This window comes from Peromyscus californicus, unplaced genomic scaffold (assembly GCF_007827085.1).
Source record: "Peromyscus californicus insignis strain IS unplaced genomic scaffold, ASM782708v3 Scaffold_11__1_contigs__length_118956290, whole genome shotgun sequence".
In the NCBI taxonomy this organism is placed as follows: Eukaryota; Metazoa; Chordata; class Mammalia; order Rodentia; family Cricetidae; genus Peromyscus; species Peromyscus californicus.
This window is the reverse complement of record NW_026294402.1, coordinates 47,890,835-47,913,440: the sequence shown is the minus strand read 5'-3', so window position 1 is coordinate 47,913,440 and position 22,606 is coordinate 47,890,835. Positions and strand designations below refer to the sequence as shown.

The window sequence follows — 22,606 nt, the reverse complement described above, 5'->3', positions numbered from 1 at the left end:
AAGTTTGATCCCCATAAGGAGTGAAGGAGAGTTGCCCTCTGACCTCTACACAGGTGCCATGGCACATGTGTGCCAACACAATACACATACATGTAAAGTTAAAAAAATGTCTCCAGCAATTGCTGCGCTTGAAGAGCTGGTCTGCTGAACCTGCATGGTGGGAAGAGGAAGGGGAAGGGCTGGGGCCGCAGCTCAGTGGTAGAGTGCTTGCCCAGCACCCACAGTTCAGTCCCTAGCACTTCCAAAATGGTAACAATAACAGCAGCAATAATAGTGACAATAACAATAAAGGAGAGACTAGGGGTCTAACATTGCCTAGTGTCTCCCAATTCCTGAGGCCGTGACATCGACCAAAGGAGTATTTACACCATGAAAATTATCAAAGGCTTTAAACCAGTACTTAATATTTTTCTGGTTGACTTAAGATGTAAGGGTAATATAGTGATGTGTTAATAATACAGATTAAAGGTGTGGTGTATACATTGCCATCCCATGATGAATAGCATGATGATGCAGAAATGATCCCGAGGAAGAATGGCACTTGGCAGGAAAACAGAACAAAAATCGCATGCTCAATTGTCCCAAATATTGCTAGTGCGTTAAATGCTGGATCAGGTAAATGAGCTTAAGTAACGTCAGTAGCCATTTTTTTTTTTTTTTTTTTTTTTTAAAGAGAGAGAGAAAGCCAGAATTTTACCACGGAGCCCAAGATGCCTCTAAACTCACAGCCTCAGTCTCCTGAACGCTGAGTTTACTTACAGGCAGTGAGGAGCAGAGGGGAAAGACAGAGGTGGGTTGAGGATTGGAAAAGGAGGTAAAGACTCTGGAGTGTTATGCGGAAGCAGGGACACAGGAGCTGGAAGATGGAGCTGGATTCGATCGGACTTTTCTTAAATATGAGGCACTAAAACGTGAAAATGTTGTTAGAGATGGAGAAATTAAATGCACAAGGGAGGGTAAAGGAAATGCGAAATTCTTTGAATAAGGGCACGAAGGCTTCAAACTAATCATGTGAAAATACCACTTCTAAGACACAAGGAGTATGTGTAAACCGTTGCTCAAGTCATGACTTTACTATACCCACGTGCTCACTGCCGATTCCGACGTAAAGATAGCAAACCAACCTCTTGTCACGTGATTCAGAGGTAGGACAGCAAGCCAATCTCAGATCAATACCCTTGCTGTGTGTAGCTTTGACGCAGAAGCCGCATTCCCATCCTCTTTACTAAATTTTATTTTCTCAAGAAACGTGTCATGATTTTGCTTTTTCTCTTTACCTATAGACCTTTATACTGAGGGTCAAGGCAGAAGCCAACAGAAACCTTATTCGCGTACCCTTTAGAATGCTCTCTCCATCTCTAAATATTTTAGGGAGAAAACTTAAAGCCAAGTACTGCTGTGGGATGTTCTGTATGTCAAGTGTGTTGCTAATTGGTCAATAAATAAATCACTGATTGGCCAGTGGCTAGACAGGAAGTGTAGGCGGGACAAGGAGGAGAATAGAGCTGGGAAGTGGAAGGCTGAGTCAGAGAGACACTGCCAGCCGCCACGATGACAAACAGCATGTGAAGATGCCGGTAAGCCATGAGCCATGTGGCAAGGTATAGATTAATGGAAATGGATTAATTTAAGCTGTAAGAACAGTTAGCAAGAAGCCTGCCACGGCCATACAGTTTGTAACCAATATAAGTGTCTGTGTTTACTTGGTCGGGTCTGAGCAGCTGTGGGACTGGCAGGTGAGAGAGATTTGTCCTGACTGTGGGCCAGGCAGGAAAACTCTAGCTACAAAGTACTGCAGAGTGTGGGGAGGAATCCAGAGGTGAGAAGTGGGTTAGCAATATCCTCAAGGCTACAGCCCCCTGATTAAGGAGAGGCTGCAGAAGGGATTGGTGAGCTAGAAGAAAGCTTTTCCATCCGACCAGAGCAACTGCGCCAGGAGAGGGATGTATTGGAGCTCACTAAGGGTGGGGTGTTTAGGGTCCTGCAACCGGCCAAGTTCACACCAGGGAAGAAAGGAGCTGGGGAGGGGACACATCCCATGACTTGCCAATCTCCTAGCTCTCCGCTTGTTTCCTTGGTAACGACGCAGTGGGAAATGACAATAGCTCCTCCCATCTCAACCTTCTTCTTAGGCCCCGCCCCCAACCTTGACGGTTGTGGTTTGCTCTGATAGAAGCCCCCTCTCTTCCGTTCTTGGTGCTGTAGAGGCAAAGGACTTAGGAAAGAGAGATCGCCTGCATGTGACACGAGGCCGCAGTCTAATGCTATTTCCAAATTTGAGCTTCTTAGCGTGGCCCAGGCTTTAAGTAAAAACAGAGGACTTCCCATCAAGAGTGGAAAATAAGCTTGTCTGCCATCAGCCGCTCCTCGGGCTACAGGGTCTCCTAACAGGCTGCACAAGTGTCCTTCACCTGAGCCCACAAGCTGAAGGACTTGGAGCGAAGCACCTGCTGTTGCCTCTGTTGAGATCCGCTGCAGGAGACGGGTGGCTTGGGCAGCTCTAGCAGCCCAGAACAAGGTTCTTCAAAGGGGCCTGGCGGCCTGGGTGGAGACTCCACGTGCTCTGCCCCTGCAGGCTGGGGTGTTTTTAGGCAGGGGGGTCGCCGGCAGGGGCGGGGGGGGGGCTGCGGCTGGGACTAGATCATTCAGAGTTCAGATTTTTAAAAACATGTCTCAAAGTCTGGGATTATAATACCTCAGTCGTAAGATGTTTGCCTAGAAAGCCATGGACCCCACCCCCTCTCCAGCTCTCCCACGGAAAAAGCAAACAGTCAAACTCAGATACTCAAAACACAAATCTAAGAAACTAGCATCCTGACTTTCTCACCATGCCCAGACTCAGGAAACTGGGCACCGTGGGCCTGGTGGAGAACTTACCTAACGCTCCTAGGGACCAGTTCCTCTTCAGAACCCGATGACTAGGCCATGACAGCAGTTTTAGTTCAGTTACTCATGAGGATGTAACAGAGATGGAAGTCAGAGCAGGGCCTTCAGAGATGGCTCAGGGGCTAGGAGCATTGGCTGCTCTTGTAGAGTACCCAGGTTAGGTTCCCAGCACTCACATGGCAGCTTATAAGCATCTGTGACTCCAGTTCTGGGGGATTCCAACTCTCTTTTCTGGGCTCTGTGGGCACCAGCATGCATGTGGGGTATTAACATAAAGGCAAGCAAAAACTCACACACCAAAAATAAATAAAATCTTTTTAAAAATCATAAAAAAACCGGTTAGACTGTCATAAATATACCAGGCTGGTGATAATCTTTCTTAAAACAAAGTACATGGTTTCCAATTTTTATTAAGAAAATTTGCTTTATTTAAAAAAGAGTATATAATAAAGCCACATGACAAAATTCTAGACATAGTTTTTAATATGGCATCATGGAAAACACTAATATCATTTTCTTTTCCTTCTTATATCCTCTGTGGATTTCCTCTTTTACCAGGTTGACATTTTTATTGTACAACTTGACTTATATTCATAGTTAAGAAACAATTTAAATATTATAAAAAAGGTACAAAGCCAAATTTCCCTTCTCTCCATACCTTCCCCAACACTGGCAGTTCATCCCTCAAACTCAACCATTTTCTTTTTGTCTTTGGCAAAAGCTTTTCACATCCTGTGTCCTCTACCTCTGGTCCTCATCCTGTGTCCTCTACCTCTGGTCCTCATCCTGTGTCCTCTACCTCTGGTCCTCATCCTGTGTCCTCTACCTTTGGTCCTTCTTGGGCACATCGTGGGAAGCTCTCAGGCCGGCACGGTTAGAACGCTTTCTTCTCGTCAGCGGTGTGGGCTTGTCTCCTCAGTTCCTCCACTCATCAGCATTCACTGCCGACGGGTGACGGCCACTGAGAGTGTCGGAAGCCACGCGCACGGTTGACAGTTTATTCAAATGAACACAACTAGATCGTTACACCCTTACATTCCTCTCTCTTCAAAGGTCGGCTTAAAAATACCTTTGCTGAAGTTCAAATCTCCCTCCAACCCCTCCCCAGGCAGTCTCCTTCACTCTCTCTCAATCCATGGCTTCCGAAGCCAGATACACTTTAATAAAAATTTCAGGATTAAAAGCGGCTCATGGATATTGTGGGTAATAGGTGAGTTGGAAGGGAAAGAATCAGGGTTTAAAATCCAGTTTCTTTCACTAAGATATATTCAAGCTAATAAACCAAAAAGCTGTGTAAGACTCATTTCAAAGGCTGTGGTCAAGCTGGGGAGATGGGGGTTTATCTAGATTTCTTGACAGACTCGTTACAGTTTGGATGTGAAATGTCCCCTGCAGGTTCACGTTGAAGACTCTGCCTCCAGTGCAGTGCTCCAAAATGAGGCTCCTGAGGGCCCTGACAAGTCCATAGAAACTGCCCATTTGTCTTAACTTGCTTTGAACTGTTAGGACTGTCCATCATCAGACGGCATCAATCTAAAAGACTTAATGTGTCTACAACAAATGACCATTTGCTTTCTGGACCTGGGGTTACAGAGGTAGAAACAGGAGGCAGCCTTTCTTTCCATAAGCCATTTCGATAAAGCCCTACCCTCCATGCACAACAGAAGGTAGACTCAGATGCACCAGGGTGTGGCCTCAGGACGGCTTGTCCTTTAGTTCATACTACACGGGTAGGTTTTGAATGGGTGATGGGGTAATTGGCTTGATGATACATTCCTGTGGCCTAGTTAAAAATACAAATTCCCGAGTTCTTAGTGGTCCTCGGGAGAACAGACGGGACCGAATGAATGCCCCAGCTTGGGGAGCACTGTTACTCCGGGAGCTTTTGTTTTAGATTGCATTCTGTCATGAACTGCATCTTGGATTGACGGAGCTCTGAGGAATTAGACGTGAATTTATGGTATGAGACTTAGATCTCGACCCTGTCCTAAAAGGCAAGTGCCAAAGCCTTTATCTTAACGGTGCAACCCAGTGAAAGAGGAGGCTCTTTCCATCTGTCTGTGGACCCAGGGATGAGTAGCTGCCTCTCTCCTTGGCTTATTAGTGAATCCCGGGATGCTGAGGCTTCCTGAAGCTGGCATAGCAGTTTTCGAGGACTCTTTCGGAAGGACAAAAAGAATGAACTATCTCTTGGTGACGACTGTAATTTCTTATATCCCTAGCATATAGATGATAAAGATATCCACAGGCGCCACCATCTCCATTAATAGCTATGCTGTCTTTAATAGGTGCACAACCCAAACAGATTGTGACTCACCAGTGGAAGGTACAGTTTCCCCCTAATTCTGTCTTAAGCTCTGGCAAAAACTTAGCTGGAAAGACTTAAACGGTGCAGTGTGTCCCTCCATCATCTCCACGCTACCTTTAACAGCAGCTTCCTCCTTAGTTAACCTCATCAGAGCTTCCAGCAGGAGGAAGAGACAGCAGAGCTGCCATCACTGTGCATCCGGAGCAGCTTGTGGGAGGAGAAACTACCCAGGAGGAGCAGCTAAAACCTTCCCAACACTTCCCCTCCATCACTGGGTGTAAAGGCAAGTGAACAAAAGATAGAAACACACCAGTAACGGTGACATCCACAGATTCCCAGGTGATGGATAAGTTCTTTTCTACCATGATGCTCAAATGAGCAGTTTTCACCCGAGATAAAATGAATACCCAAAGGTATCGGGTAATACCGAAACTCAAGATCTTTTTGCCTCAGCCTCACGAGTGTGGGATTACATGCTTAGCATCTCTCTGCATTCCTTTTTAGCTTTGGCTTTTTGTTTGTTTTGTTTTGTTTTTTGAGACAGGGTTTTTCTGTGAAACAGTTCTGGCTGTCCTGGATCTCACTCTGTAGGCCAGGTTGGCCTCGAACTCACAGAGATCCGCCTGCCTCTGCCTCCCGAGTGCTGGGATTAAAGGTGTGCGCCACCACTGCCTGGCTGTTTTGGCTTTTTGATAAGATCCAACTGGGTAGTCTGGGCTGGCCAAGCAATCACCACTTATCTCAAGCAGGTTTTGCACTAAAGAAATCCTCTTGCTTCCACCTCCAGAGTGCTGGGATTAGAGGTGTGAGCCTGAGGCACCAGGCCAGGATCCCCTGTTTCTTCACAGCTTGGCATCTTTCACAAGTCTTAAGATGCAGCCAGCATACAAAGGAATGTGAAGCCAGGTCTCCTTAAAGCTCTTCCCTCTCAGGCCTCTTCCTGTGGCACTGGCAAACGGATGTGCCATCATCCGGCTGGGGAACAAGTTCCATTCCATCACGTATCATGGGCTTGCTGGCCTGGCGCTCAGCGTATTTCTGAAATATGTTTGGAAGAGTGCAAGGTTTAGTTCCTGCTTCCTTCTAGTCTCACCTCCCACACATCTCCACCTTCAATCATGATGCTTCAGACCCAAACCAAAGATCTGGCCTATTCTAATCTCATAGCTACATTTTAGCTTTATTTACTGTAATGCTGGTGAAACATCTCATAGTCCGGCATGGAGCCCTAATCTACACTTCAGGGTAAATGGGACGCCTCTAGGAAAGAGACGCCAAGCCAAATGCCCCTTCTGGAAACAAATGGAGTCAGCACTTATCCTCCATTCTAATGAATAATTATCTTGTTGAATTTTCATAACAGGAAGACGAGCATTTCCAGATAGAGTGCAGAGATGGCCACTTCCATCCATCCTGGAGGCCTGGAGTTATAACCATGCCAAGAGGCGCGTGCAGTGTTCTCTGGCCATGAATATCCCTATGAACCGAGTCTCTCACTCCATTCATTCTGTGTCCACTTGATTATGTATTCCTAGTATTGGGCTAATAGCAACAAAATAGTGATGTAATTAAGGGAGCCTAATTAACATGTTAGAGGTAGAAGCTCCTACCACTAAAATTAAAAGTAGGGCTGGTAAGATGGCTTAGTGGGTAAAGGTGCCTGCCGCCCAGCCTTAAAACCCTAGTTCAATCCCTGGGACCTATGTGGTGGAAGGAGAGAACCAACCCCTGTAAATTGTCCTCTGACCTCCACCTCCGCCTCCCCGAGCTCACGAAATAAATAAAATGTAATTAAAATAAAAAACATTAAAACTAGATTAGTAGACAGGATGGAACCCATCTAAGGATGGCAAGACGGGCATGTGGGGGTGGGGTGGGGTGGGATATGGCTTGCTTATTCCACCTACAGACAAGGAAGGACGGTTCTCTAAGAATCAACCACCAGGGGGCGCACACTGACAAGGTGGGAGGAGCCTCTAATTAATCTACTTTCATGGGCTCCAAGAACAAAGATTAAGTGTGGAGGCTCCAGAGAGTCTCAGCTGAACCCAAATTCTCTCCACAAGCTGCCTGTGATTCCCCTCGAGAAGCATGGTACAAAGTGTCCGAGTCACGCACGTCGTCTAAGGAGCCCTGACCCATCAGATTGGACACCTCTGAACTGACCTGTAGCACCCTGTAATAGTAACAGAACAGTTTGGGCGGCTGGAGCAGGTCCCTCGCAGTTAACTGGCCCTCTTTGGCAATTTTCTTTGCTTCTTCATCATTTTCCTAGAAGGAAAGAATGAAAATTGCAGCTGTGGCCCATAAAGAAAGCTACGTGTAAGTGCTGGGGAGACAGGCGAGGCGAGCGTTGTCAACAGCGCGGGGAGGGCACTGCAATGGGCTGTAACGCAAAGGAGGCCAGGCGGGCAGCTCACTAAAGTCTGTTAAAGGCAAAAGATCAAAGGTGTGTGGACCTGACCCTACGGCCTCACTGGCCTCTTCTGGTGCTTTCCTAGCTATCCAGGGAGAAAGCCTGGGGTCCATCATCTGCCGCCCCAGCGATGCCCTCTGCCTAAGAACAGAATGGATCAATTTTCATGTTAAAATGCACTCTAAAAGTTTCGGCGCTGGGGAGATGGCTCTGCAGTTAAGTGTGTATACTGCTCTTGCAGAGGACCCCAGAGTTCCTTTCCTAGCACCCACCTTGGTGGATGTCAACTCCAGCTGCAGGAGATCTGAGGCCTCTGGCCTTTGAGGGCGTCTTCACTCAAGTGTACAGACCTCTACACTGACACATGTGTAAAATTAAAAATAATAAAAAACTGTGTTTTTCATAAAGCTTCATTCAAATATGCAGAGACAATGCTCGGTTACAAAGCGGTAGCCACAAAATGCTATAATGCTGTTGTAACTTAAGAGATGTTCACTCACTAGTACTCACGGGCTGTAGTGCTGGGAATAACCGATGCTCCTAATTACAGTCATGGGAAACGCTTCATTTTCTGCACACTGCTGACAGGAAAAGCTATTTGCTGGCAATTGTGGATCTTAGGAGAAGCCAGAACAATGATTCTGATACATTATTCCCATATTATTTCTCAAAACTTAAAAAAAATGGAAATTTTTTGTTTTATATTAGATGTTATAACAGAAGGATAAATTGTGATAAGTGAATCTCCTCTCCCCCCACCCCCCAACGGGGCTGAGGACCGAACCCAGCGCCTTGTGCTTGCTAGGCAAGCGCTCTACCACTGAGCTAAATCCCCAACCCAAGACTCTTTTTTTTTTTTTTGGTTTTTCGAGACAGGGTTTCTCTGTGTAGCTTTGAGCCTTTCCTGGATCTTGCTCTGTAGACCAGCCTGGCCTTGAACTCACAAAGATCCGCCTGCCTCTGCCTCCTGAGTGCTGGGATTAAAGGCGTGCGCCACCACCGCCCAGCCGTGAATCATTTAGAAAAATCTATATTACATACAACACTAGACTTCAAATCTCAACTTCAACAATGTTGACAGAGGGTATACAAAATGATTCTGGTGTCCTTTCTTTCTCTTTTATATGTGTGCCTGGGTTTATCTATATGTGGATTTGTGTACCCAAGTGCAGTGACCACAGAAGCCAGAAGAAGCCTGATTCCCTGGAGCCGGAGTTACAGGCCACTGTGAGCTGCCCAACGTGGGTGCTGCAAACCAAGGTCCTTGGAAGAACAGCAAGTGCTCTTATCCACTCAGCCATCTCTCTGCCCCCTGATATCTATTCTTTAGCTATTAAAGGGAACACTTTTTTTTTTTTTAAAGAAAATCACACTTCCTTTGATTTTATTTCATTGTGATACATTAGGTCCTGATGGAACACAGGTCCCCCATATAACTAACTTTGATATTGCCCAAGAAAAGGAAAATTGCATGGAACATACCTTGGCCCATTTCACCTTCTCTAGTAGATCACTGAGGTTTCTTTTAATGGGAACGTAGTGTTTCCAAGGCCTTAGTGCCACATAGAAATGTTCATAATATGGCGAATCCTGCTTCAGAACCAGGCTGTCCCCCAGCATGAGATATGGATACCTGTAAGCAGCCACTGTTCCATCCACATTCACCTGGTACTTGTACTAGAAGATTAAAAGCAAAAAACCTCATAAAGCCATTTGCTTTACTTCTGTTTTTCATCAGTACTTTAAAATTAAATACAGAGGGATGATTTTCCACTTTCCCACGTCTGTGTTTACATTTCATTTATTATTCATTCTCTTTGTATAAAAATTCTAAACAACCTGTAACAGCTCCTTTGTAGGGAATTTTAGGACATAGGAACAAGTGCCTGTTTCAATTACATCTCTGAAGCAGAGAGTCCAGACTTCTGTAATCAAAGCACGTCCTAAAACTATTGTCAAAGTTCTCAATTTTAATATTCCGAAAAGTGATATTAATTATCAGTTTTCATGTATATATAATTTCATTTATTCCTTATGCTAAACCCACAAAACAGAAAGGCACTGTCTCTATTTTACAGTTTACAGGCTGGTAAACTAAGTTTATGTAAAATTGAGTCTACATCTTCCCAGCTTGTAAACTGTAGTTAAGATGACTCAGTGGATAGAGGAGCTTGCTGCCAAACTAGATGACCCAAGTTCAATTCCCAGGACCCACATGCTAGAGGAAGGGAACTAACTCTGGTAAGTTGTCATCTGACACACACACACACACACACACACACACACACACAAACACAGAGATAAATTAAGTGTAATAAAAACTAGTTGATAGAAACCTGAAGAAGTAAGTTATCACTGACCTAACACACACACACACACACACACACACACACACACACACACACATACTGATAAATAAGTGTAATAAAATCTAGTTGACAGAAACCTGGAGAAGTAGTCACTTCCTTGGCATATATTGGATTAATAAGTTCTGATTATAATAAATTAATAAGTCCATTTCAAAAGCATTTATCAAAGGCATGAAATCCAATTTAATTATAATATAAAGCAAGTTTTTTTTTTTTACAAGTGAGAAAACTGGTACACAGAGAAATTTATAAACCTACATGCTGAAAGCAAATTCACTGTTCTTTTTACAAAGCCCCCGGGATGAAGGTAATCCATTCCCAACTCCGGTGACTTCCTTCCTTCCTCCCTTCCACCTCCCCCCTCTCCTTCTCAGTGCTGGAGATCAAACCTCTGCCTCTCACATGTAATAGAAGCCCTCTGTACGGGGCTACACTCTAACCTCTTAATAATTTCTTTAAAAAATAATTTATTAAATAATCAGTACCATGTGTTTCCTAGCCAGTTAGATGTGGGTTTCATGAAAACACTCTAAAGCAGTGAGGGGCACACACATGTATGTATACGCATACACACACACACCTCACACATATACATGCATATACAAACACACACACACACACAATACAAAAATCAATACAAAAGGAAAGTAAAGGAACATGGCAGACATCACAGGTCACCAGAGCCACTAAGAGAGGAGGGATCACAGGCAGGACTCAAACTCTGGCTCCACCTCCTATTTTCCATATTTAAAAATGAATACTCTTTTTATTTACCAAAGATACTTGAGGTCACTTTACATAAAAGACACTTATCTTTGCAGCTTATTAAACCAAAGCAGAAAGCCACAGTAAACACATACAAACTTTACGTTAACTCCTACATTAAGCATTAAATACAGTTCTAGGTTATTCCGTAAACAAAATGAACAGAGAGAGAACCGTCAAGAGTTCAGCGGTTCCCTCGGTCACACAGGAAAGTGTAACAGTGACGTCAGCTCCAGACGGAGGCGACCTACTTGAACAACCTGTTTCATAGACTTTGGACACAGTTTATCACTCCATAGCCATAGGAAGACTCATACCTTAAAGAAATCAAAGAAACCCATCAACTTGGCCTTTCCAAGCTCTTTTTCTTTCTCTTGGAAAAAGAAATATCCTGTAATTCCTGCATCTAGCAGCTGTGGATTTTCTTTGGACAGCTGTACCAACTGCAGCCTCTCCTCCCGGCTATCTCTACCTCGGAAGAAAGCTTTCTCTGTTTTATTGATCCAGGAAGGCCCTAGAAGTTTGAGGCCATAAAAAATGATGATTAAGAATCTGAAATCATAAGACAGTACAATGACCTTTAATTCACCATTGTCATTTGAAATGTTGATACTCGTCACAAACTCATTTTGTAGTATAGATGCTGTTTCCAAAATACCTGGGACTGAGCCTCAGTTTGCCAGAGATGCTTTCAGAGGCTGTCTGTCCGTTTGTCCCAGCCCCTCCCACTTACCTACCAACAACAGATCACAAGGGCTGTTCACTGTGTTCGGCACTAGGAAGCAGCCTTCACAGTATCAGACCAAGCTCAAGGCAAGCAGAGGTTCTGTGATTTGTCCCCCTCCCAAGGCCATAGCTTCTTCAATTTTTCATGTTTCATAATCACACACAAGTTAGGCTTTTGTTCTTATACAAGGTCAGCAGAAAATTGCCTAACTAAGCAACCCCAACAGATTTTTAGTTCATATTTCTCCCTTGATTTTTATGTTATGTGTATATATATTTCATGTATGTCTGTGCACTGTGTGCATGAAGTGCCCACAGAGGCCAGAGGAGGGAGCCAGATCTCCTGGGACTGGAGTTACAGATTGTTGTGCACCAAGTGGGTGCAGGGAATTGAACCTGGGTCCTCTGGAAGAGCAGTGAGTGCTCATAACTACTTGACCATCTCTCCAGTTCAGCTGCTCATAATTTTGAATAGAGGGAAAATATTTTTCTTTTATGCTGTTAAGTGTAACTATATTGCTTACTACATTCACATAGGTTCATGGGGAGTTTGAGAGAGGATCTTGCTATATATCCCTGCTACTTGCTATGTACCCAGATGGATCTCTAAGGACACTTTTCCTGCCTCAGGCTTCCAAGTGCTAGGATTACAGGCATGAGACACCATGCCCAGCTCTCTATTTATATCTTCTCTTTTTAAAAAGGGAAATGTTTTAGAAAAGTTAATTTCAATCTCTGACAAGACCTCTTATTATTCTAAATAATAATGCCCATCAGTGTCTTGGGGACATCCTAAGACACAGAAATCGAAGGGGGTCAACCTTCTCGGTATACTGAGAAATTCACTGGTATCAAACTGAAAGTGGCCAACTTTTATTTCATATGGTCCTCATCTGATTTCCATTTATCTTTTCTCTTCATGATACTTTAGACAGTTTTCATAAATCTTTGGTCTTGTCCCCCAAATAACAATAAAGAGAAATAAAGGATGGAAAGGACAAAGCCAAGTTTTTTGCAGCTCAATGAGTTGCCAAAAAGAGTATTATATCATAAATGGAAGGCAGGAATCGTAAAAAGAGAGAAAGAATTCCAATTTGAAAGACTCAGGAAGTGCAGAAAAATGAAATAAGAGAATTCCTTACAGAGTACTGGAGGATGGGTTCATACTGCCCAAATCACACCATGATCACAACCCTCTTACGTTTTTCAGAATGTGCCCTCATTTAATCCATAAAAAGCACTGGGGTCAGAATTAAGAGACAAGTTTACTAAATATACAATTATTTACATATCTTTAATGTTTTGATTTAAAATTTCATATAAGTATAACCAAATGCAGACATGAAAAGATGTTTACCAATGACCAAACCCAAAGAAGAGACTCCATGAATATAGGCTTGGGGGTTATTTCCCCAAACTAAGTACATTTCATTTTCAAATTAGAGTCCTAAACATTCTCTTTTGGCCTTAGGGTGCTTTCCTCCCTCTTTGCTGTGCTGGGAATGGAGCTTGGGCCCCTGCACATGCTAGACCAGCATTCTTCTTGGTTAGGAAGTAAGAATGATTAAGCATATACATCTTCTCTTTCTGAGTTAACATTCCCTCCATCACTTTTACCCTTAAGCATTTTCCCTGGAGAATTAACCTTAGCTCACCTGTATTTCCCTGAACAGAGAGGAGATCATTTGTGACACCCCTCATCGCTTCAAGTGTGGAATGGGTGACATCATATGTCGGAAGGATAATGTCTCTTGAATCCAAGGAGCCGCACCAAGAAATGATAGGTATAGGGCCAGGAGTGTCATTGACTTTCCGATGCTCCAAGGGCCAATCTCCAAGGTTAATATAAAATTCTAAATCTGGGAGGGTGACCTATAAAACAAAACAAAACAAAACCACAAACATTAGTGCTGGAAGGTACATACTGCCCCAGTCTCTTGGCTATGTGTGTAGATGTATGGTGGACAGGGATCAATCTGGTGTTTTTCCTCAAGAGACAACTATCCCTGAGCCCTCCCCCCCCCACCAAAAAAAAAGGTTGCCAGGCGGTGGCGGTGCATGCCTTTAATCTCAGCACTTGGGAGGCAAAGGCAGGCGGATCTCTGTGAGTTTGAGGCCAGCCTGGGCTATAGAGTGAGTTTCAGGAAAGGCACAAAGCTACACAGAGAAACCCTGTTTCAAAAAAACCAAAAAATAAAAAAAGACATCTACCTTACTTTTTTGTGTTTGTTTTTGGGTTTTTTTTGTTTTGTTTTGTTTTTAATTTTTTTTTATTTTTATTTTGCAATACAATTCAGTTCTACATATCAGCCATGGATTCCCTTGTTCTCCCCCCTCCCGCCCTCCTCACCTTCCCCCCAGCCCACCCGCCCCATTTCCACCTCCTCTTGGGTTGTTTTTTGTTTGTTTGTTTGGTTTTTTTTTTTTAGGTATGGTTTCTCACTGGTCTGGACCTTCCCAAGGCAGTTAAGCTGGCTGGCCTCTGAGCCTTAGGGCTCCACCTCTCTGTTTCCTCAGCACTGGATTACAAGCACATGCTATCATGACTGGTCTTTTTCACATGGGCTCTGAGCAGTAGACTCAGGTCCTAATGTTGGCCCAGCAAGCGCTTTACCGACCCAGCCATCTCCCTAGCTGGGTCCTCTGAAGCACTTCTGATAGAGATGACCATGGAAAACAGTGGGTAAGGAGAAGAGAGCCTCCGGGTGAGGGTAGTACATAGCAAATTCACTTAACTGGGAGTCGGCTACCTTTCTCCAGAGGTGGCATTTCAAATGGAATGTTACTGAAGTGGGCGTATGTGGAGAGGTGTGAATGGGTGGCTGTAGCTTTGTGCAGCTGCACCAGCTGCCTACACAACAGTCTGTAATCAGACCCAAGCCTTTGCCCTCTGTCACCATGCCCTCTTCCAACTTTGCCCCTAGAGTCCTCCACCCTGCTTCCACATCCACGACTGACACTCTGCTGTGGGATGGTCTGTATGTCAAATGTGTTGCTGATTGGTCAATGAATAAATCACTGATTGGTCAGTGGCCAGGCAGGAAGTATAGGTGGGACTAACAGAGAAAATTGGGAGAACAGGAAGCTGGGTGAGGAGACACTGCCAGCCGCCATCAGGACAAGGAAGATGTAAAGTACCGGTAAGCCACAAGCCACGTGGCAAGGTATAGATTAATAGAAATGGATTAATTTAAGCTGTAAGAACAGTTAGCAAGAAGCCTGCCACGGCCATACAGTTTGAAACCAATATAAGTCTCTGTGTTTACTTGGTCGGGTCTGAGCGGCTGTGGGACTGGCAGGTGAGAGAGATTTGTACTGACTGTGGGCCAGGCAGGAAAACTCTAGCAACAACACTCTCTGTTGAGGACCTCTTGCTTGGAACGCCAAATCAGTTTCCTTCCTAGGCTTTCTGACTCCACCCTCCCTCAGCTTGAACCTATTGCCTATACAGTTGCCCAGATCTCTACACCCCACACTAAGGTCACGACTAAACTTACCAGAACCTTAGACTGTGGAACGAGACCTATGTTCTGTCCTGGCATTCAGAGCCTCGCTCTCTTATTCTAGCTTATACTGAAGTCTCATGAGCCTGAGTGCGGGGATAATAGGCAAGAGCCACCAAGCCCACTTTAATTTAAATCTTACAGGAAAGAGCCATCTACAAAGGCACATTCCATGATGCATTTCTGAGCCCTGAAGTCCACTCTGACTGGTCTTCATAGTTCTAAGTATGTAACTGTTGTAACAAAAGAATTAAATGATACTATTTTTGGAATTTGTTCATTTTTGTACCTTTCTTGCCAGTGACAGCAAAATTTCATCAGAGAACATTTTGAAGTCTGTGTATTTCCCCAAAGATCTCCGGTGGATGTGGTTATTGATAATTGTGTAATGAACAACAGCACCCCGCTCGTCTCCAAATCTTTTGGGGACTTCCTTCAGCATCTGCTGGAGATTGATGCTGGGGAAGGAAGTAAAATCTTGCTCAATCTGTGGTTCCGTGGCTGGACAAGACAGACTTCTCTGCCAGGTCTGAGGATCCTCTTCTGGGCAGTCACAGTACTCATGATACACGGGCCCTGGAGAGGTGATACACACACACACATACAATGCCACCCTGAGTTAACAGAGAGATTTGAGCACTGGATGACACCTTGGCAAATCTGAAAACTACGGACAGAGGTTAAACTATCTCAGACTAATGAGTAGCACATCCCACTCCCGTCCCCTTTGGAGGCACCTTAGACAGACTGTATAGCGCATGCTTTCTCCCAAACAAACATACTCCAGTCACTTGGACGATACATTCTTTGCTTCTAGTGAGGTACAAGTAATTAATTTACAACTACTTCACGTTAGCATGCAAAAGGAGAGCTTCCTGATTTTCAGATATTCAAATGTAGAAACAGTGAGTTTTTGAGAAAATGGAGGACCTTTCCCTCAACACCTCTAACACTGTCTCAGTCGACGTGTCTCAGGGAAAGACAGAGTAACCCAAAGGGTCTGTCAGTGTCATATAAATCTAATATAATTTCAGGACATATCCATATTTAATATAAAATTAACTTTTCTTGAGGATTTACTTATGATCTTTGGAAACAGTCTCCTGTAGCCCAGGTTGGCCTTAACTCCTGATCCTCCTGCTTCTACCTCTGTGGTGCTGAGATTATATAATTTTTTTTTTTTTGAGGATTTCTACTTCAGACCAAGACCAATAAGAAGCACTGACTTATTGTCTCACATGAAACTGGTGAAGGAAACCTGGCCTAACTTATGCGCTCACAGTTCTCAGACTGTGGACATGAGGCAGTGAAGGACAGTGAGTCTGGGAGGTGGACACCAGCCAGGCAAGCCTCACTGGTCACATTGCTGCTTAATGTAGCACAGGAGGAGGGCATGGGTGAGCTGAGCAGTCTCACTGTGCTGAGGAAGATCTGAGAGTGCAGGGTAGACAGGGAAGCTGAGCCTGGGAGACAGAGTCTGAGAAGGGTGAGAACTGAACCTGGGAAAGCCTAGAAACATGCAGGGCTTTGTGAGTGAGCAAACATCCCAGCCTATGATCAGGGCATCTGGGAGGTGAAACCACCCAATACAGGGAAGAGCCATCCAGAACACCGGAGGGCAGTGTGCCTGGGGAAAGGGCCTGTACCAGCCAGGCTGCTAAGCCTTTTCATTCTTGGGACTCCGGGAGCGCATGTCTCCGTCCTTGAGAATAATTAACCCTAGATTAAATGTGGCTCAATTTCATCTGACAAACTGTGAATTCTTAACTCGAAAGGATTAAATTATGTCCAGTTAACTCTGCCACATCCCAGGGATGAAGCTCAGGGAAATTAAAAATGGTATCAAGAGATAAGGAAATACACTGTAGGGGATTAAGGGCAACTTGGCACTGGAGGAAAAAAGGTGAAACATTTAAAGGAACAGCAATAGGAATGACACAAAATGAAACAGGAAAGTATTTTTTAAAAGATTTATTTTAGGTGTGTGTTTTGTCTACATGTATGTACGTGCACTACATGCATGTCTGGTACCCACAGCAGTCAGAAGACGTTGGATCCCCTGGAACTGGAGTTACATGTTGTGTGTGATATTTTGTTTGTGTTCTGACAAATTAAGCTTGCCTGGAGATCAGAGGGTGGAGCTAGCCACTAGTTAACCATAGAGACCAGGCAGTGGCAGCAAACACCTTTAATCCCAGCATTTGGGAGGAGGAAGCAGAAGATCAGGAGTTCAAGGCCACCCTGGGCTACTCGTGATTGAACAAGTCTAAAAGAGAAACAGAGCCGGGTGGTGGTGGTGCACGCCTTTAATCCCAGCACTAGGGAGGTGGAGACAGTAATGTAAGGCGGGTGGAGAGAGGATCTCAGCCCCATTCAGTCTGAGGATTCGTAGAAGTAAGAAGTTTCTAGTGGCTGCTGCTCTGCTTCTCTGATCTTTCAACTTTCACCCTAATATCTGACTCTGTGTTTTTATTTAATAAGACTAATTAGGATTGTGCTTCAGTTACAGATGATTGTGAGCTACCGTGTGGGTTCTGGGTACTGAACCCAGATCCTCTGCAAGAGGAACCAGTGCTCTCCAAACCGAGAAAAGGGTAATTTTTTTTTAAATGCTAAAAAATGATATAAAATTTGAGCTTCAAAGAGTACATATACAATGCTTACTCTGTTGAACTTGACTGCAGGGTCATCACAAGCCATTCTGAAAAGCATGCACCCCACATAAGTCTAGGTTCAGGTGACTAATAACTCTTACCTTTCAGAATATAGGGAGACTGAGCCACGTGTTCACCACCATAAAGGACCTCTACCTTGAGGCCTTCGTGGGCAGTCTCATGCATCCTGTATCTCACCAAAAATGTTCCATCATTTCTGTCCAAAGGCTTAGGGACATAAATTCGGACTGACTCTCTGGGTGAAAGGGATTTTACCACCACTTTGAATTGTGTTTGACCTGGAGGCAAAAGAAATAAAAAGAACACGACCGTTTCCTGATTACTATGTCTCTCTTACAGAAGTTCCTTTGCCCTACAGTGTTCATGGTAAACCATGTTCATTTCAGCCTAGATGATTCTTGAGGCCACCAACTATCCTGACCCACCCTTAAGCCAAGGATCTGACTTCACATGGGAGTCGTTATCTGTTCCATAACGACAGTGGATGGAAAAATCAGTTCATTGAAGAAAGGGACAGTCCTGCCTACTTGGTCTTCTCTCTTCTGAATACCATTCAGACTTAGGCCGTTAACAGTCCACACTCTAAAGTTGATGGCCCTGTGGCAATTCAACTTTCTCCCTGTAAAAATACACATGTTATTGAATGCCATTTAAAGTATCTAGCAACCCTCATTTCTGAGAAAATGCCCCCCCTTTTTTAAATTAAATTTGCTCTTTGACGACTTCACATGGCACAATAATGCATACTGACCACTCTTACCCTTCGCCCTCTCCAGTGCCCCTCCCACCCTGTCCACCCTTCCTCTTTTCTACAGATCTCTTTCCAACATTCATGGCTATTCATTTTGTTCTGTGACCAACTGAGTCTAACCAGGGTTGTCTGTGTGACTACAGATTTGGAGTCTGGTGGGCCCAGCAGCCGGCTCACAACTGAAGATGACGCTCCCTCTCCCAGAACCTAATAGTAGTTTGGAAGTGAGGGACAGGGCTCCATAAGACCCTCCCCATTCCATGACTGACTGTTGATAGGGCCAGTCTTGTGTGGGCCTGGTACAATAGGCCCACAGCTTTGAGTTCATGATTGCAAAGGCTGAGTCTAGAGCGGCAGTCTTCAACCTGTGGGTTGCAACCCCTTTGGGGGTCACCTTTCACAGGGGTTGCCGAAGATCATCTGCACCTCAGATATATACATTTCGATTCATAACTGCAGCAAAATTACAGTTATGAAGCAGCAACAAAAATAATTTTATGGTTGGGGGTCAGCACAGCGTGAGGAACTGTATTGAAGGGTAGAAGCCTTAGGAAGGTTGAGAACTGCTGGTCTAGAGGATTGCATTTCAAAGCCCATCACTTTATCTCTGGCTTTTACACACTTCCTACTTCCTCTTTTACAAAGTTCCCTGAGCTCAAGAGAGTGTGAAATTTTCTGTTTTTAAATTGAATTTTCAAATGTGTTTGTTTCTTCTAGCTTGCCATCAGAAAGGCAACTCGAGGGACAGGAGAGATGGCTCAGCAGTTAAAAGCACTGGCTTTTCTTCTAGAGGACCCAGGTTCAAGTCCCAGCACCCACATAGTGGCTCACAACTGGCTGTAACTCCAGTTCCAGGGAATCTGAGACTCTCTTCTGGCCTCCAACACCAGCAGGTACGCACACAGTGGTTATACATACATTCAAACAAAACACCCATACACATAAAATAAAAACTTAAAAAAAAAAAAGAAAGATAATGCATGCTACAGCAGACTGAAAAGCTGGGGTGGCATACACACCTTTAATCCAACACTCAGGAGGAAGAGGCAGGTGGATCTCTGTTAGTTGAAGGCCAGTCTGGTCTACATAGTGAGACCCTGGCTTAAAAAACAAAACAAAACAAAAACCAACAAAGGAAAGTATAAAACTATTCAAAAGACGTATTTTTTTTTTTTTTTTTTTTTTTTTTGGTTTTTCGAGACAGGGTTTCTCTTGTGTAGCTTTGCGCCTTTTCCTGGAACTCACTTGGTAGCCCAGGCTGGCCTCGAACTCACAGAGATCCGCCTGGCTCTGCCTCCCGAGTGCTGGGATTAAAGGCGTGCGCCACCACCGCCCGGCTCAAAAGACGTATTTTAAGTGCTTAGTTATTTTTATAGTAACATTGCATGTCTGGATCATTGATAGCATAAAATGAACGTGAGAGCCAGTGGAAAATACACTGGTTGGGTTTGACACAGAAATAAGGAAGTGTAATCTGTACAAGGGAGACAAGGAAGAGGGAAATTCTGAATTGCTCACATTGGAAGGAATATGAGTTTGCATTTGCCCTGACGGCTATTATAATGGAACAGATTCCAAGATCAGCTTGAGTTTTCTTCCTCGTAAATTCCAACTTCTTTAAGAAAAGCTGACTGATGGGAGCATAGTGACCCAAAGGGAGGCAGGAAGTATCAAACCCTTACATCAGAGATTCCGAACACTTAAATTTCAAAGAAGCCAAAAGCATTTTTTAAAAAAAAATCACTTAGCTCCTACTGTGGGCTACTTCTTGTGTTCAGATCTGTTTATTTATTTTTTAGATCAAGTTCTTATTACATAGTCAAGACTAGCCTAGAACCCACAATACTCCTGCCTCTGTCTCCCAAATGCTTGGGTGATAGGCCCTCACCATCACACCTAGCTCTCTGAAGCATTTCTACCTGTTTCCTGTAAGACTTCGTCAGGTAGGTATTGCTTACCCCCACTGTACAGATGAGAGACCCAGCTCCAAGAAGTAACTGAAGCTCACAAATCAATGAACTAACCCAAGCTCACACATCAGTGATAGTAAGCACTCACAGCCCTACAGCATCTTAAATGGAAGAAAATCTCTGGTGATGGGGACCTTGCCGGCCATGACCGGTTTAGGAAGCTTATTAAAGCTCCCTGTAGTTACAGGGAGAGCACTGATCTTACATTAGTGAGTGTCCCAGAAGACCAAAGTGTTACGCCCTAGGACGACATAATCCTCCAAATATGTCTGACTTCCTGCCAAGGACACACATACTCCAGGAGCCACGCATGCACCACAATCATATTAAGAGTTTTGTTTTTTTCTCACTACGAAAACATGATCTATTGGGGCTAGAGAGATGGCTCAGTGATTAAGGGCACTTCCTACTCTTCCAGAGGACACATGTTCGGGTCCCAGCAACTTTATCAGGCCGCTCACAAGTGCCTCGAAATCCAGCTACAGCAGATCCAGCGCCCTCTTCTGGATGCTAAGACACCTGCACGCAAGTGACATCTATAAACACTCACACATACCAATATAAATAAAATAAGATATTATCTATGCAGAAATTTTTATCTGGGAAAAAGAATGCTAAAAGGAATTAGGGAAAAAAAATCCGTACTCTCTTGCTATAACCACGGAAGTGCATGTTCGGGTTCATTTATTTATTACAGACTTGGAGTGATACTAAGTCACGGTTTGAATCCGAAACATGCCCCACAGGCTCCTGTTCTGAACACTTGACCCTCACACTCTCTGCGTTTGCACATCTGCGAGCCTGTCCAGAAAACCCTCAGCCTCCAAACCTCTACTTTCGAAGGCTTCCCAGACTTCCCTGGGCCTACGCGAAGTCTTCCCATGTTTACACCACACTGCACACATCCCATTGTAGTAACGGTGATGCGCCCTGATAGGTCAGTTGCTTATCTATTTTCTCAGTAGACTCTAAGTTTTCTGATAGGCAGACATTACCATCCTCTTTTTACTCCAGGATTATCAAACACACAGTGATCTCCAAGTACATGACGTTCCCATTGCACTGTGGAGTAGACAGGCCCTGAATTATTCGGTCTCTCTGCTGGCAAAACAGGAATAGCCTTCAATTTAGACACAAATGAGCAAATCCTGACTGGCAACCACTGGAAACCAGCTGGACAAGTCGAGAGAAGCTGTCAGATGTGGGAGGGGAACCCTGCAGAGATCCAGGACAAGACCCTCCCTAGCCCCGTTTCTACTTAGTTTCACTGATTCCTGTGGTCTGCATTTAGTCAAAAGCAAGAAGGAAAGGGAAACCCTGCGTGCAAGAAGGCCCGGCCCTGCAGGCCTAGGAGCGCCTAAGCGATGCGTGGGTGCAGAGTCGGGGAGGAAGGCACTCCCTGCAGGTCAGGACGGACCATCTGCGTCACGTGACTGCAGCACGGCGTCCCATAGGACACCACGGGCGCCCTGTACGCCAACATCAGTCCACGCGCGGGACATGTGGCCCGGCCCTTGGAGTCAGTCACCCCACGGACCTAGCTGGCGTCTCCCGCCCCCGTGGGTGTCAGACAGGAGGGACGGGAGCCCCCGGGGAGGGGAGGGAGGGCGACGCCCACAGTGGGGAGGTGGCCGTGTGTGGGGACAGGGACGCGCGGGGACGGCGACGGGCGCTGCTGACCTGGCGGCGAGCTAGTGAGGTTCCGGCCGTCCGAGTCCACCGCCTGCAGGAAGAAGTAGCGCACGGGCAGGACGGCGGCGGCCTGCAGCCCCGGGCCCCACGCCAGGCTCCGCGGGGCGCTCACCCGCGCCCCGGCCCCCGCGGCCACCAGCAGGGCGAGCTGCAGCCGCAGCAGCGGGGCCCGCGGGACGCGGAGCATGGTCGCCGGCTCTCAGCTCCGCTGGCCGGGGAGGGGCCGGAGCGCCGGGCTCGAGGGGACACCCGGGGGCGGGCCTCTGCCTAGAGCCGCCCCGCGCGGCTGACACCAGCAGGGTGTTGGCGTGCACCGAGCCCAGGCCTCCACTAGTTGCTTGGATGTGTCAGAAGTTTGGAGAAAGGCCGTTTGGTTGCATTGCTGTTACCGGCTTCACGTATTTTATGTTTTGTTTCGTTTGGTTTTTTTCTTTTTGCCTTTTGAGAAGGAAGTCTTCCACTCTAGCGCAGGCTAGTTTTGAACCGATGGCAATCCTCCCTCCCCAGCCTTCTCCAGTAAGGTGTGTGAGCCACCTGGCCCTGTG

At 45.3% G+C, this 22,606-nt stretch overlaps 1 protein-coding gene across 1 annotated transcript; it reads right to left on the bottom strand.

Annotated features, from left to right (window-relative positions):
• Window positions 1-3,292: 3,292 nt before the first annotated feature.
• On the bottom strand, window positions 3,293-22,316 carry Poglut3 (protein O-glucosyltransferase 3). Its single transcript, XM_052760406.1, has 8 exons — window positions 22,050-22,316; window positions 17,729-17,926; window positions 15,263-15,549; window positions 13,126-13,342; window positions 11,062-11,258; window positions 9,093-9,287; window positions 7,361-7,465; window positions 3,293-6,232 (listed from the first exon to the last, which is right to left on the bottom strand). The coding sequence occupies exons 1-8, from the start codon at window positions 22,246-22,248 to the stop codon at window positions 6,107-6,109; spliced, it is 1,524 nt and encodes a 507-aa protein (XP_052616366.1). The 5' UTR covers window positions 22,249-22,316; the 3' UTR covers window positions 3,293-6,106.
• Window positions 22,317-22,606: the final 290 nt, after the last annotated feature.